At 37.2% G+C, this 17596-nt stretch overlaps 1 protein-coding gene across 1 annotated transcript; it reads right to left on the bottom strand.

The window, feature by feature from the left end:
- Positions 1 to 824: 824 nt before the first annotated feature.
- Positions 825 to 14096, bottom strand: OR13H1 (olfactory receptor family 13 subfamily H member 1; the record flags this gene model as incomplete). Its single annotated transcript, XM_084870831.1, is given in 4 exon segments — positions 825 to 994; positions 12979 to 13367; positions 13369 to 13543; positions 13982 to 14096. Coding segments are annotated over 4 exon segments (849 nt in total).
- Positions 14097 to 17596: the final 3500 nt, after the last annotated feature.

The following is a 17596-nucleotide window of genomic DNA, read 5'->3' on the forward strand; positions in this document are numbered from 1 at the left end:
CCCCAAGCCGACGCTCTATCCAATGAGCCAAACCAGTCTCGGACCCTCCATGCATTTTAAAATATAGTATACATTTGTTCATTTTCAAGGCATTTCTACTGAGTTAAATTTGTTTTCTATGTCTGTGAGATGAACAAGTTTGGAAGGTACATGTAAATATCAAGGAGTAGTGTACATTGACAGAAAAAATGTAGCCCTTTCTACTGATCAATACATACAATAGTAAGTTCCATAGGGCCATCAGTTCTGACCCTCAGTATCTACAATATCTTGAAGGGCTTCTTGCTTTAGCAGAGAAGCTTCTGTGTGCAAGTTTAACATAGTAGTTAATTTTCCACTCTCTACCGACTCACATCCATCATTCTGAAGCCTGGGTCATGATATAGCTCATAAAAAAAATCACTGAGATAAGAATTATCCATTTTGCAACTTTGCTCTATCATTTAGAAAAGAGAATCGTAGAATATTGAAATACTTCCCCCTTATTAAAACAAAACCAAACCTCTCAGAATTAAAATGTACTAATTATTATTTTGTTTTATAAAATCTCCCACAAAATCATTCTGTTTAATTTATTACTTAAATGAATGGCATTGTAAGTCTTTCGCGTGTTTTTCTCTATGAGAGGATGTTCTTTATCATATATCTATCAGAAATAGAAAAAAAAATGAATTTGAAGCTAATAACTTATTAAATATTGTTTAGTATTTATATTTGTCATTTTTACAAGTCAATGTCAAATTGTGGATTAAATGAGTCCCTGTGGGCTATTCAGTTCCTTTTTAGGGCTCTTTCTTCCTAATTATTTTTTTAGGGCACCTTTCTCATCCTTGTCCCTCAAGGAGATGTAACACCATAAAATTCAGAGATGACTTTAACCTGACTTTGGGATCCCTTGAATGAGTTTTCAGGTATATGTAGATGGCTGTTCCATAAAATATGGTGATTACAGTCAGATGAGATGCATAGGTAGAGAAAGCTTTGAATCTGGCCTCTGAAGAATGGATCCTCAGTATGATAACCATAATAAATGTGAGCATAGGAGATGAGGATGAAGGTGAAGGTCAGGGGCACTGTGAATGTCATATCCAGAATAAACCTGACTAGAGTGACTGAGCAGATTAGCTTCAACAGGGTCTGGATCTCACAGGTGAAATGGTTGATGACATGCTGTCCACAAAAATGCATAGGGATTGCAATGATAGGTATTATTTCTAAAAAGAAGGCACTGGACCAGGCTCCCATGGCCCACTGTATACAGACCCAGTTGTTCATAATCATGGTGAAAGTCAGGGGATTGGATATTGCAATACTGGTAAATATATAATAAGCTACAACAGCCAGAAGGACACACTTCCATCCCTAGAACAATATCCACCTTAGCATAATAGCTAGGAAATAGTGGGGTGGTCTCTTAAACCCGTGATTGACAAACTGCGGCTAGTGAGTCACATGCAGCTCTTTGGCCCCTCGAGTGTGACTCTTCCACTAAATACCACGGCCTGGGAGAGTCAATTTTGAAGAAGTGGTGTTAGAAGAAATTTAAGTTTAAAAAGCTTGGCTCTCAAAAGAAATTTCAATCATTCTACTGTTGATATTTGGCTCTGTTAATTAATGAGTTTGCCAACCACTGTCTTAAACCATTGAACAACAACAACAAAAAGGTGCACTGAATTGCTAGAATATTAGATATCAAGGAAGGACAGGTTGCTTAAGAAAAAATACATAGGGGTATGAAGCAGCCCATCAAACTCTAACCATGCCAGTGATGAGACTGTCACCCTCCAATGTGATCATGGTATAATAAATAGCAATTTGGGATTTTGGATGATTGGACAAACTCACCAGGATTAATTCTATCACTTCGCTGTCATTATCAGTAATCTGAATATCCATTTTGTTCTATCTTGTGAGAAATAAGAAATATAGTTCATTTTAATTAGAAAAATATTGTTTGCTGTATCTTTAGTCTTATATCAGTTGCTATTAGGAGATGTCTCTGAAACAAGTGATGCTATTTTGAAGTTTATGTTCTAATTTGGAAGATAAAGCATTCATTCACATCACCAAATTAATTTGCAAAGTAACACAATCTATTTTGAGTCTTAATTCCTTCATCTAAAAAATGAGGAAGCCGAAATCAGTTTGGCTCAATGGATAGAGCGTCGGCCTGCGAACTGAAAGTTCCTGGGTTCGATTCCAGTCAAGGGCATGTACCTTGGTTGCAGGCACATCCTCAGTAGGAGGTGTGCAAGAGGCAGCTGGTCGAGGCAGCTGGTCGATGATTCTCTCTCATCGATGTTTCTAACTCTCTATCCCTCTCTCTTCCTCTCTGTAAAAAATCAATAAAATATATTAAAAATAAAATAAAAAAATAAAAATGAGGGAGTTGGACTCCACCTGAAATGTGCTTCAAACAGCCCCTTAAAAATCTGCTAATTTATTTTTCATAGGTAACCAGATTCCTGAACCACAGAATTGTTCTTTCTCACTAGAGATATTAGCCAGAAATTTGTCTTAACTGGTATATATCCATGACATAAAATCTGTGCCAGCTCACTTATATATTTTCCTTGCAATAAATAGCCAACCAATTATTGGATCCTATTGGCTATTTCTCCTAAATATATTTTAAATCTGACAAATCTTCATATCCATAGTCAAAACTTTAGCAAGAGCCACCAGCATCTCTCATCTGGACAAATACATGAGCTGCCTAAATAGGTCTTCCTGCTTCCGTTCTTTCCTCTCTATAGTCTATTCTCCACACAGTAGAGATAACTGTTACAAACAGTAACAGTTACAAATATCCCCAAAATTTATACACACACTTTGAATAATTATAAATACAGTGTTTATTAAAATACATTTATTTTTCAAAATTAGGCTGTCAGCTGTTAAAGAGTATAAACCGTTTGGGAATCCCCTATATATTATTATGACCATATCCTTTTTATGCTTAAAATCACTACCTTTGAAATGAAATATAACCTATTTATCATGACCTACAAGACTCTAAATTATCTGTCTGTAAACTTACCTTGCACTGTCTTTTCTTGTGCCTACCATGTTTTATTCATAGTATCTTTATGAAATATTCTGAGGTCATTCCTACCTCATGGCTTTTGCACATTGTGTTCTCTCTCCTGGAAATGATCTTCCTACCCTTTTTGTTTGCTGAACTCCTAGTAATCCTTAATATCTCAGGCTTAAAGAAACTTCATTAAAAAGCCTTCCATGCCCTGGAAGATGCTGCTCAATGGTTAGAAAATTGTCCCATGCACTGAGGGCTTGCCCGTACTATTCTTGGTCAAGGATAGAACCAGGGTTGCAGGCTCTATCCTGGCCCTGTTGAGTTGGGGCCCATGCAGGAGGCAACTGATATCTCTCCTCTCTCTCTCTCTCTCTCTCTCTCTCTCTCTCTCTCTCTCTCTCTCTCTCTCCTCCCTTTACTTCCCCCCCCCCCCGCTTCCTACCACTCTTTCTAAAATCAAAGGAAAATATCCTTGGGTGTGTATTAACAAATAAACAAAAAGCCTTCCATAACCCTACTAATCTAAATTATATCTCTTTGTTATAATTGTTCATAACAATCTGAACTTTACCTGCATTATTTTTATCATAGTTTGTATTTATATATTTATGTGGTTATTTAATTTCTGCTCCCTTACTAAAATGTAAGCCCTAGGGTAGAAGAAGCCCTTACTGTCCCATTCACTGCCTTATTTTCAATGCCTCACAAAGTGTCTAACATGAACCTAAAAAGTATGTATTCAATATGTATTTGTTGAATGAATCAAGGCCAGTTATTTGGTTTTTCTGTCTTACCCAATATCATGAAATTGATTTGACTGAAACTACACTGAATTGGCTGAAAGAAATAAACATTTGAGGATAAGAAGCCTATGATGAGAAACAGTCAATATCTCATAGCATTCCATCTTATTAATGGCCTGAAGCTAAAAAATGCACTTTAATGTCTTATAGTTTTTATCATACAATTTATTTTCACATGGAGAGGAATTGTTATAGTAAAGCAATAAGATTGATATCATTCTATAATCTGCAAAAAAATTGTTTTCACTCTTCCTACATATGAATTTTTATTTGCATTGTTTGCTCTAGTTCTACCAAGTATGAGCATTCTCACATACTAACTCATTATTAAGGTCAAGATTTTATTCCAGATGGTAATGTTCCAATTACATTCTAACCATTGATCAAGATTTGGGGTTTTTGTAATATATAGTTTCATAGTCATAAGTCAGGTGTCTGGCCTTGGTCAGGGAAGGCTGTAGATAGGAAGGTTTATCTTAAGAGTTGGGCAGACAAAAGACCATCCAGGTTAATGAGATAGGTATTTTTTTTTAATTTTCTACATAGAACAGACTCTATATTTCAGAAATTACAAGACTTTTATGGGAAATAATTTAAGAAGTAGAGTAAGTTTATAATAGGGTCCTCAATAAAACCTAATATTATAGGATAAAGGGGCTCTGAATAAAAATCAGAGCGAATGGTAAGTAAAATATACTTAGCTTCTTCTAAGCTGCTAAGGACAGTTGTTTTTACTTATTACAGAGAGTAATTCTACAAGGAAGCCCTTAACTACCTCTAATGAGAATTAGAAGATTCTTTTTGTTCTGTATATTCCCAAAATTGGAGTTAGAAAACAGAATCAATCTGAAGGGAAAAAGTCTTCTTGTATTAGAGATATGAAATTGAGACTGAGGCAGAAGTCAGGGGATCTTGTCTTTATGCAATGGTGATAACACAACCATAGATGCTATTATCATTAGAAGAGTGGAATGTTCAGGTCCTTGAAGGATAAAGGGAACTGCAGGATTTACAGTGGCATATATGCATAAAAGGTCCTCAGAAATAAAGTACAGTTTATCCTTGAACAATTCAGGGGTTAGGAGCACTGATCTCTGCACGGAAAAATACCTATGAATAACTTTTGACTCACTCAAAACTTAATTGCCTTGTCGTCTTTCAGTATTACAGGCACTTGGTTCCAAGATTCTCCACAGATTCCAAAATCCTCAGATGCTCAAATCCTTTATATACAATGGCTCAAAACAATGTACACTATTGTTTTCCTAGAGCATGGAGTTTGTGGAGATGGGTTAGACAATAAGGATAAAAAAGGTTATCAGGGATCTCAATTAATTTTTCATATCCTATAGACAATAAAGACCTACTGGAAGTTTCTAATCTTGCAGAGGGAGGATTAGCATGATGGTGTTTTTTCCTTTTAGCATAATCACTCTGGAGACACTGATTGGATAGCCAGTTTAGAGAGAAATAAGACTGGACTAGAGACAATTAGGTAGACATTTATGACATTTTTCCTGTTAAGGGGATGATGAGCCTGTGAACTAGGACAGATGCATTGAGGCGGGAAATTTCCCAAGGTCATGTATATAATAAAAGCCTAAGCGACCATTATGGCAGAAAGACCAGAATGTCCAATCGCTATGATGTGCACTGGCCACCAGGGAGCACACGCTCAATGCAGAAGCTGCCCCCTTGTGGTCAGTACGTTCCCTGGCTCATGGCTGGTGAGCTCTGCCTTGGCAGGAGTCTCTCCTGCCTTCGAGGCAGCGCTAAGGAGCAGTGAGTCTGGTGGTAAGGAGCAGCGAGCAGGCGGGTGGTAAAGACCAAGGGGTCCCGGACTGTGAGAGAGCGCAGGCCAGGCTGAGGGACCACCACCCGCCCCCCGAAGTGCACGCATTTTGTGCACTGGGCTTCTAGTATAACTATAACTGTCAGTGCAAGATTTTTAATCTAGACAAACTGAAAACAGTGTTTTGTCCATTCTCCCCTCAACAACGATCTTGCCTTCTTATTCCTCTTTTCTAAGGATTTCCTGAACCCATCAGGTTCCCATCAGAAGGAGCATGTAAGCATCAGAATTGTAATATTTTAAATCTAATTTAAAGTTAAATTGAAGAATAATTGACATAAAACATTATATTGGTTTCAGGTTTACAACATGATTCAATATTTACATACACTTCAAAATGATGACAATAACTCTAGGAGAATTATATTTCTAATCCCAGTCCTGTCAATAACTGTTGATTTTTAACAATATTACAGCCTCCGTAAATCTTTTCATCATCAGTAAATGTCAGTTTTATATTATTAATAAATAATACCTGTTTGCTTATCTCATTATTTGATGATTTGAGATAATATATGTTAAAGAATAAGATAAATTGTAAAATGGGTAAAGTACTTTATAAATTCACACAGTAATGTTGTCTATGTTTTCTTCCCCCAGGATAGTTGATTCTTTGAGGGTAGAAAATAAATATGCTTCCATTGCCACATGCTGTATGGCATGAGATTATTAAATAATAACTGAATGAGTGATACATGTATGGATGTTTGCATGCACCAGTGAAAGAGCAACCTTGGGATGTTATATTAAGGAAGCAAGTAGGCACTTCAATTTTTTGCATTTTAGGCTCATTTGGCCCAGACATTATAATGACATGTAAAATTTATCATTCTCTAACTATAGGATAGACACTTTTCTAAATGCTTTACATGAATTGAATCATGTACTTTTCATAACTAAGCTATGAAGCCATAGCAATACCTTTTCAGCTATCACCTGTAAAACTTAGAAACTACCTTTTTCTCATTCCCTTGCCAGTAAAGTTCAGTTTTGGATTTCACCCATAAGAGATATTTACAGGAAACTTGGCTAGCATAACAGAAGTAGACACCAGCATTGCTCCTCCTGACATTATATTTAGGTGTGTAGACCTTGGCAAACAGAGTTCAAAGCAGTTTCAGAGCATTCTCCTACTAAGTGATGTCATTAGTAGCATGGGGTTTGTGGATTCCTTCAATTCCTGCAACTCAATGAGGTTGTTGGCAAAATTATCTTACTCTCCCTCCCACAGCCCTTCCAAATATTTTTGTACGTCTCTAATTTCTGTCTGAATAAATAACTAGAATGGTTTCTATCAACATGATCAAACTGTTCAGCACAGGTAAGTGCTATTATTAGCTTACTTAGGTATAGAGATCAAAGCACAGGGAGTGACTAGTTATACTTCACTGCCTCTCCTCAAATGAAATACTAAATTCTGTGAATGGGACATGGTGTGTTTTTCTTAAATAACCATTGGAAAGTATCATTTGAAGCTGTTTTACAGTTGCAAACTTTCACCTCAATTTCTGACATAATTATCTTAGTTTCAAACCAATTTTTATTTGCCTTCCAGAGTGAAGCAAGGTATACTTCATTCCCTAACTGCCTGATATGTGGGTTGCACATTGGAATGTTGTGTTGGCTATGATTGATCATGTGGAAAAGTGATATTCAACCTTAGGTGTTTTCAACAATCCAGAATTGATTTTATTTCAAAATATCCATATAAAGTGTATTTTTATTTTTAAAATAACTTAGTATCAATGTTAAATTAGATGACCTTTGGGCTTTAGATGCTTAGAAACAGAATGTTAGTACTAGAATGGTCATAGCTGTGCTAACTAGCTGCTATGTATGCTTACTTTTACAGTCAAAACTCACATTTAAAATCAGGCAGATAGATCTATAAATATTGATTTGGAGGAATTTCCATAATATATTGTTAAGTGGAAAAAAGAAAGTTGCAGAGTAAATTGATTATATGATTCTATTTTTTAAAAAAAGAAAAGCTTATAAAATAAAACCTAGACATAGAAATTTAGAACTAGAGAGGTTCTTAGGTTACAAAACTCAACCTTCTTATTATATTGATGAGTAAGTTTGAGGCCCATGGAGTGATATAACTAAGGGCCTATACATAGTTAGTTCCAGAATCAATTCCACAGTCTCCATCTTTATATTCTCACTATGTCATTCTGTCTGTAGGCTATGCCTGCACCAAGTCAATAAAGAAATAAAACACCTACCAACAGAGCTACTCTTTTGTGACAGGGGCACCATTAATGAAAACATGATTCTCATTTTAATCTGTAAACAGACATATAACAGAATTCAATATTTTGCCCCAAAATGTAGAGTCAATAAAATGAGTACTCTTAATATTCCTTCTAATTTCTGAATTTATCTCTACCTGAAGGCTTTAATGTTTTTTCCTCTACAATTTTATTAATTTTACCAATTTCACTTTATATCACAACTAAAGGCCTGGTGCACAAAAATTTGTGCATTCAGGGGAAGTGGGTGTCACTCAGCTCAGTCTGAACCCTCTCACCGTCTGGAGCCCTCAGGGGATGTCTGATTGACTGCTTAGGCTCACACCCCAAAGGAGTGGGCCTAAACTGCAGTCTTCCCTCCTGCTGTGGGAGGTTACCTGGCAGGCTGCCCTCCCACTGCTGCTACCAGTGGTCTCCCTCTGCAGGAGAAACCCCTGATCACCCCTCCACCAGGCCCATCCGCCACTGCTGGTCACGACCCCCCTTATTGCTGTCCCCTCCCTCTGCCCACTGGCATGTGCTTTGGCTGGCCTGTCACCACCTTTTTGTGAGCCCCACCCCTCATTGACCAGTCCTTCCATCATTGGGTCTATTTGCATATTACACTTTTATTATATAGGATTAGAGGCCCATGAAATTCATGAGGGGGTAGAGGAGGGAGTCCTTCAGTCCAACCTGCACTCTCTATAATCTGGAACCCCTCAAAGGATGTCCGACTGCCCATTTAGGCCTGATCCCAGTTGGACATCCCTCTCACAATCCAGGAATGCTAGCTCCCAACTGCTCACCTGCCTGCCTTCCTGATTGCCCCTAACCGCTTCTGCCTGCCATCCTGATTGATGACTAAATGCTCCTCTGCCAGCCTGTTTACCCCTAACTGCCCTTCCCTGCAGGCCTGGTCATCCCTAACTGCCTTCCTCTACAGGCCTGTGCCAGCCCAACTGCTCTCTCCTCAGGCCTGGTCAACCCAACTTCCCTCCTCTGCCAGCCTGGTCACCCCTAACTGCCCTACCTTGCAGGATTGATCATCCTCAACTTCCCTCCATTGCAGGCCTGGTCTCTCACAACTGCCCTCCTGTGCTGGCCTGATCACCCACAACTGCCCTCCCTTACAGGTCTGGCCCCTCCCAACTGCCCTCTCCTGCTGGCCATCTTGTGGTGGCCATCTTGTGTCCACATGGGGGCAGGATCTTTGACCACATGGAGGTATCCATCTTGTGTGTTGGAGTGATGGTCAATTTGTATATTACTCTTTTATTAGATAGGATAGAGGCCTGGTGCACAGATGGGGGCCAGTTAGTTTGCCCTGAAGGGTGTCCTGGTTCAGGGTGGAGGTTCCCTTGGGTTGTGGGTGGCCTGGGCTAAGGGCCCGTGGTGGTTTTCATGAAGGCCACGTCCTCTGGCGACCCACAAAGAGGCCCTGGTATCTGGGTTTATTTACCTTCTACAATTGAAACTTTGTAGCTTGGAGTGGAGCCAAGCCTTCTGCTTGCTCCATGGAGGCAGCCATTTCTACTGAGATTTATGTATCTTCTATAATTGAAATTTTGTACTCTTAAGCGGAGGCTTGGGCTGGCCAGGGTGTGTGGAAAGTTTGGATTCCTCCATCACCAGGGGCAACTCAAGCCTTCTGCTCTCTCTAACTCCGTGGCTATGGCCATTTCTGTTAGGATTTATTTACCTTCTATAATTGAAACTTTGTAGCCTGCAGTGGAGGCCTCAACCAGCCAGAATGTGCGGAAAACTCCGCTTCCTCCATCACTGGGGAAACCCAAGCCTCCCTCTGGTTCTCTCTGTGGCTGCAGCCATCTTGGGTTAATTTGCATACTCACTCCTGATTGACTGGTGGGCATGGCTAGTGGGTGCAGCAGAGTTATGGTTAATTTGCATATCACTCTTTTATTAGATAGGATGTTACTTTTTCCTGAGAAGTTATATTTTACTGAATTTATTGGGGTGGCACTGATTAATAATATTATATAGATTTGGGGTGTATAATTCTATAATACATTATCTGTATACTGTATTGTGTGTTCACCACCCCAAGTCAAGTCTCTGTCCATCACCACTTATTCCCCCTGTACCCTCCTCCATCTCCCTCCACCAACCTTCCCTGTCTCCAGCAATCACCACACTGTTGTCCATGTCCATGAGTTTTTTCACTTTTAATTCTTTAACAATGTAAATTTGAAATTTTTATTTTAATAGTAAGAACTATTTTGCATAAAGTCTAAAACTTGCCCTAGCAACTAGCACAGTGCCTGGCCAAAAGGAGAAAGTTAATATTTGTTGAATAAATTCTATTAAATCAAAGATTGAAGTCATTTAGCTTTTTTGGTGTTTTTTTTTAATTTTTATTATTTTTTTTTAAATCAGGAAACATTGTTGGATTTTGTCAAATGCCTTTTCTGCCATTATTTAGCTTTTTCATGTATATTTGTTTCTTGATATTAAAGCATGGTTTCAGTATCTGAGAACACCATAAGCTTTAAAAAATGTATAATATATAGAACTTGAACAAATGTTACATTTCTTTGAAAATCAGGCTATTTTGATAAATGATTTATTCATTCTCATTTTTCTCTCATTTAGTAAGTAAACATGTGAGACAAGTCCCTTGTATGTCTGGCATTCCCTTTGCTGCACCACAAAATATCACATCTATTCCCAGCACTCAGCATCTGATTAATGAACTGGATATATGTTTGTCTAGTAGTGCCTTGCTTCACATGTAGGCACTGTGCATCATAGATTTTTCCTGCTAATCTATCTCTGTTTCTCCATTAAGCTGTTTGGAGAACATAAGATGACTTCAATATGTTTGTTGGAATTAACCAAAGTAAAGAGAGACTGGGAGGAAGGATATCAGGAACTTAGCCCTAGACTGCTTCCAAAACTATTCATGATCCTACAAAATTTACACCCTGTTTACTGGTCCTCTGTATCCTCATTTAAGATAAGAGATGTGTAGTAGATAATTGTTTGCCAAAACTTTTTCTTTTATTTATAGGACTTCATTTTCAAATGAAATTGTGCACAGAAAACTTTACCTCCATTGACAGGTTCATGGTACCATACTGAACCCAAAACACTATGTGAATTAAAGTTTAAAACTCACTGCATTATGTACATGAACAGTAGATATGTTTAATGTGGTAAATTTGTACAATGGATTATTATTCAGCAATAAAAAGGAACAAACCACTGATACATGCAATGACATGGATGAATCTCAAATGCGTGCTAACAGAAAACATACACAAAAAGTGCATACTGCATGATTCTATTTATAATCAATTATAAAAAATCAAAACTAACATATAGTAAAATAAATTAGATCAATGGTTGCCAATGATCTGAAATGAAAGGAGAGGGTGAACTACAAAAGGGGACAAGGAAACTTTTGGAGATGATGGAATTATTAGGCAGTTTGATTGTAGTGCTGATGCTGTGGGCATCTGTCAAGATGCATAAAAGTGCACACTGGTGACATTGGTTAACAACATTATATAGGTTTTAGATGCACAATTTTACACATTATCTGTACACTATATTGTGTGTTCACTTCCCCCAGTCAAGTCTATGTCCATCACCATTTATTCCCCCTGTACCCTCTTCCACCCCCCTTCACCAGCCTCCCCCGTTCCCTGGCAATCACCATATTGTTGGATAAAGTTTACTGTATATAAATTATATCATGAAAAAGTTTATTAAAATCACTGCATTAGATAATCTTTGATGATTCTATAGTTTAGATACAGTGAATGCGACCTGGAATCAGCCAGATCTAGATTTAAATACATACTCTGCTGTTTACTGGCTTTGTGACTATGGGAAAATCACTTAATCTTTAAGACCCTCAGTTTCCGCACACCTAATATTGGTAAGAGTACTACTTCATCTAATTGTTGTAAGATTTGTGATTGTACTCAATAAATATTAACTGCATTCTTTATTCTGTGATTCCAATTTGGAAAAGCTCAATGGCATCATATATGTGATCTGCATTATAATTTTGATTCCACTACCAATTATGTAAAACTTTAGAAAAGTCCAAACTCTGAGTCTCAATTTTGTCATCATTAACATGAGGAGCATTATGGTATATCTCTTACCAATATCATTGTTTATTAGAAATATAAAACAAAATAATATATTTGAAAAAAGTTTAGAAAAAGAAAAACACTCCATACAACTGTAGAAAATGGCTGTGATACAATTTTCTTATGATTCTGAGGTTAAGTGGAACAAGAAAATTATGCTTACCCAACAGAACTTGCCATCAGTAAAGTTGGACAATTTTTTACTGAATTTATTGGGGTGGCACTGGTCAACAATACTACATAGATTTTGGGTGTATAATTCTATAATACATTATCTGTACACTGTATTGTTGGACAATTTCTGACATTTGTCTTCTGACTTCTTATTATACTATTTTTGTCCTATTTTGAAATTTCAGTTATGTCTTTGCCTCCTGATAATAGTCATAATAGATTCGCTTGTTGCTTAGGTCTCTTCTGTCTGTGAGAAAATGATTCTGATAAGATTAGTTACCTGAAGTTGAGTAGTTTAATTGGTGACCACTAATGTGTTATATGTAAAGAAAGAGTAAAAATAATGTCTATAACAGAAATTCAAGTCTCAGGATATATAATATTTGGGATAGAAATACTTCATAAAGCCTTTCATGACAATCAACTGCTCTATCAAGGGTAAAGTCAGACACTTTAAGCATTATTTTATCATCAGTGGAGATGTAGCTAAGTGTTATTTTAGAAGTTTAGAGAAAAAAAAAAAGGCTCATTTTCTATTTACATAACTTTCCTTAGTGCCTCTTTAACAGCTTTGTTTTTAAGGCTATATACTAGAGGGTGCAGCATGGTGTCAAAGCCCCATAAAATACTGATATAAACTTGTCTAGATCAGGGGATAACTTAGATTACTGTTTCATATATGTGGAGATGGCTGCCCCATAGAATATTGTCACCACAGTCAAATGAGAACCACAGGTAGACAAAGCCTAGAGCCTACCCTGGGATGAATGAATTTTTAAGATAGCAGCAGCAATTTGGACATAGGAAAGAATAAACCCAAAGGGCAGCAGCAGGGTGAATATACCTGTGATGAGGATCATAAGTTCATTGAGTCTGGTATCAGAACAGGCCATCTTGAGGAGGGAGAGAATCTCACAGACAAAATGATTGATGGCATTAGTACCACAGAAGTGAAGATGTAGGGATAAGGTGACCATGGCAGTGAGTACACGTGATGCCCCCCATGAGGTAGCAACCAGCCAGACACACCCTGGGCCATTCATGACCATAGAGTAGCGCAGAGGATTGCTGATAGCAACCACACGATCATATGCCATCACAGCCAGTAGGAGGCACCCTGCTGTAGCCAAGAACAAGGAGACACTCATGCAATAAGGCCTGGGACATAGAGACTGTTCCATAGTAAAGGTCTAAGAAAGACAGGTTACTAAGGAAGAAGTACATTGGAGTGTGGAGGTGTGGTTCAAAATGTATAAGAATGATAAGTCCATTCCCAAACAATGTGCTGAGGTAAGATATTAGAACCAACGTGAAAAATGGGACTCATCACTCAGGATAGTTATAATTTCTGATAAGGAGAAACTCAAGCACTGCTGTAGCATTCTTCAAGGCCATTCTTCCCACTTGCCTAATTTTACTTAAAAGAATGAGAGTAAAGATGAGGGATGCTGTAAGAAAGGGGGAAATAATTAGGATAGATAAGATCATTTTCTTCTTCCTTTCTGAAGATATAAAATACAGATCGGACAGGAAAATGAGAATAGAAGTAAAGCTAAAAATCTCCCTCTCCTCTGCAAAATAGCAAATCCCCCATCCTTTGAAAAGAGTTGTATGAAAAGTTCTCTATCTTCTACCAACAGATGCCTTCTTGGATCATTTTTCTGACTGAAGAAAGGAGGAAAGGGAGGCCATCTTCCTGTTTCTCTTACTTGTTCTTCATTTTACAATACAAATCTAATTCATAAGTCACTTTGAGTTACCAATTTCCACCAAAGGGTGACTTCTGACAGGCTTAGCTAAAATATTGACCATTCTTGTGTTTGTGTCTTCTAGATTTTCATGGCTCCATTTTCCCATTGTGTTAATGTCTACCATGGTGTTTGACACATAGTGCTGCAAAGTTCAAAATCAAATCAAATCAAATCAAAGAAGTATTTGAATGAATGTTACATAAATGGAGTATTTCATGGTACCCTTGAGGTATGTGAAAACTCTGCTAATATTCAAGGTGTAAGTTATACTTCCAGCCTCCATATTTTCTGTTCTGTGTTTGCTGAGCCTCAGTTTGAACTGTGAAAATCTAATGTGATGTTTATAAAAGTATGGATGATAAGGAGAGGGCTTGAGTAACCAGCCTACTTTTAAAAACTTTGTTTTTCCATCCCCTTTCTCCTCAGACTGATTTATTTTTATTGCATATTCCAAAATCTGAAATTACATTAATGATTTGATTATTTTTTTCACACTCAAATGTAAATTATTAATTAATGAATATATAAAGTCCTAGGCTGTCACAGATATGAAAAAATATAACTTCTTCTTGCCATTTGGACTGCAATCCTTTATTTTAATCATCATTACTCAACTCTCATCTTACTTTTTTCAGTGACTTCCTTATTGATTTCTTTGTTTCTATCTTTGCTACCATTCAGCTTAAATGATTCAGTTAAATTGTAAGTCAGATCAGGTCACTCTTCTATTACAAAATGTCAGTAGCTTACCATTTTAACCTGATTAAACACTAAACTCCTTATAATGACCTATTAGGCCCTATGTAGTTTGTATTCCTCTAACTTCATTCCTATCACACTTTTTCCTGCTCACTTTGCTTCAGTTACACTGGACTCCTTAAATACTCAGCCCATCTCTGTCTCAAAGTCTTTGATCTTTTTATCTTGCTGCTCTATATTTATGAATCCCAGATCCTTCCATGACTTACCTTCTCACTTACCTCAGGCCTTTATACCCAAGACATTTTTTTAGTGAGCCCTTCTTTGGTCATGCTGCCTAAAAGTTCATCTCTAGCTCCTGAAATTTTGTATCTTAATTTTTTATATTATTTTACTCCTTAGAATTATTACTTCTAGCACATTGTATATTTTTATTTATTACATTTATTGATTGTTAAGCTAAAATGTATTCTCAGTGAAGTCATGGATTTCTGTCTGTTTAGCTTGCCCAAAACCCAAAATATTGTCTGAAAGGGGCATGGAAGGTGCTCAAGAATAATTTGTTGAGTGAATGTATGAATGGAGCTCTTTGATTCATGATAAAGAACAACCTCTCTTTTTTCTACCTGCTTCTTCTCTAGTCATTACTGTTTATATGCCAAGCACCCCTTAATGTATATGTGCTTCTTCATACTACCTCTGTTTTCCCCAGCCCCATAATCTCTTCCTTGAATCTTCTGCTACTCACTGGCTATCCTACCTTATAAAAGAGAAACATGCAAATTGACCATACCTTCGCTATGCCCACAAACCACGCCCACCATCCAATCAGGGTGATTATGCAAATCAAACCAACCAAGATGGCAGTTAATTTGCATATCCAGGCCAGAGTGAAGACTAAAGACAGTGTAGAAAGAAGCTAAGCGCTGCAGAATGGAGCAAAGCTGTGAAGAAGCAAGCAAGCAGAGTGGGAAAGAAGGGAGGAAAGCAGGCGTGGCAGTGACCACAGCAGGAAGCCCTATTGCAGGAATCTTCCTGCAACATGTCTCTAGTTTCTGAATAAGTTTCTTCCCCTCACTGACCTAAATTTTCATTTTAAATCTTGCTGAACAGTGACCGATATGTGCCCTCCTAGCTTTAACATGCTAAGATTCTTTGATTTCTCTCAAAATAACAACAAAATCAACAACATCACAACTGAAACAAATGTTAACACTTCTCAGAGTATGAGTAATTGATTACATTTTCCTCCGTTGTTGGAAAAGCTACAGAAGGGATTTTCTAAGGGATGGAGTTTCTCTAACCATCTCTGAAACAGGAGAACCACGTGTCCTGAAAAGTCTTTAGAAAAGAAGATTCCACAACTCCCCCATATAAGTTGCCTATCCCTGTTTCTTCTTGACCCTGTTCAGCATCTCAAGCAAAGTATTCAAGAACTGTAAAGCCATAGACATGAAATCAAATGCCACTTATGAAGTGATAAACATATATAAGAGATGGACAAGATGGTTACTTGCCTTCACAGGAGTGTCCTAAGAGCTTAAAACAGCGTTTTTCAACCGCTGTTCCGCGGCACACTAGTGTGCCGCGAGATGTTGCCTGGTGTGCCGTAGGTGCAGACAAGACAAGAATTTTATAATTTTTCACTATTTTGTTTACTTAATATTTCATAATAAAGTAATTATAAAATACTTTCTTTGTGTTTATTTGATTCTTATTCAAGAGAATTACTTTATATATAGTCAATATAGGCACAGAGTTAAATTTTTTAACATTTTCTAATGGTGGTGTGCCTCATGATTTTTTTCATGAAACAAGTGTGCCTTTGCCCAAAAAAGGTTGAAAAACACTGGCTTAAGAGATCTAAGGCTTGTTCTGCCTTCATTTATCCTGAGAACCTGAGAAAGAGGTTTTTCCTTGGATTGCCTCCACCTTCCCAAGTGAAAATTGAGATAATTGTCTACACAGACAAAAAATGCAAGAAGATGAGAGATATATGGCTATACGAAACAATGTCCTGAAGACGGTTATATTTTAAGTTAGTACAATAATACCTTACATTTCTTTAAATGGTGTGTATTTAACTCTCAATTATTTATACATGGGTCATTAACAATTAATATCTAGAAAGATGATAGGCAGCCTACAGCTGGGAAAATGAACTGGTTTTGCATTGGAGTAGACAGGTGATTACTATGCCATTTAAAGGTTTCTGTTGTTCCTAGAACTCCATAAAACACACTGATTGTACTGGTAAACAATAAATATTGATAAGTAAATTTTTCTCTACTTTTATGAATCTATTATTACTAATGAGCTGTAGGATGCATTTTGCTTCTCTATTTTGTGGAAATATTAATAATAAAAATCATAGTATATCCTTCAGTCTCATGAGCCAGTAGAATAAATTGATGAGCTGTGTGAATAAAATTTGATCACTCTTTGGCTGTGGGAATACCTATTTTTATTTTTTAAATAAATCTTTATTGTTCAGATTATTACAATTATTCCTCTTCCTTTCCCCCTCTCCCATAGCTCTCCTCCACCCGGTTCCCACCCCACTATCTGCCCTTACCCCTCCCCAACTGTCCTCATCCATAGGTATACAATTTTTGTCCAATATCTTTCTGCACCCTTCATACCCCTTTCCCCATGAGAATTGTCAGCCCCCCTTTCTATGCCCCTGATTCTATTATATTCACCAGTTTATTCTGTTCCTCAGACTTTTAATTGACTTGATATTTAGATTGACTTGTTGATAGATAAGTATTTGTTGTTCATAATTTTTATCTTTACATTTTTCTTCCTCTTCTTAAAGAATATCTTTCAGCATTTCATGTACTACTAGTTTGGCAGTGATTAACTCCTTTAGCTTTCTTATCTGTGAAGCTCTTTATCTGACCTTCAATTTTGAATGATAACTTT

Source organism: Pipistrellus hanaki, assembly GCF_964339955.1.
Source record: "Pipistrellus hanaki genome assembly, chromosome: X".
NCBI lineage: Eukaryota > Metazoa > Chordata > Mammalia > Chiroptera > Vespertilionidae > Pipistrellus > Pipistrellus hanaki.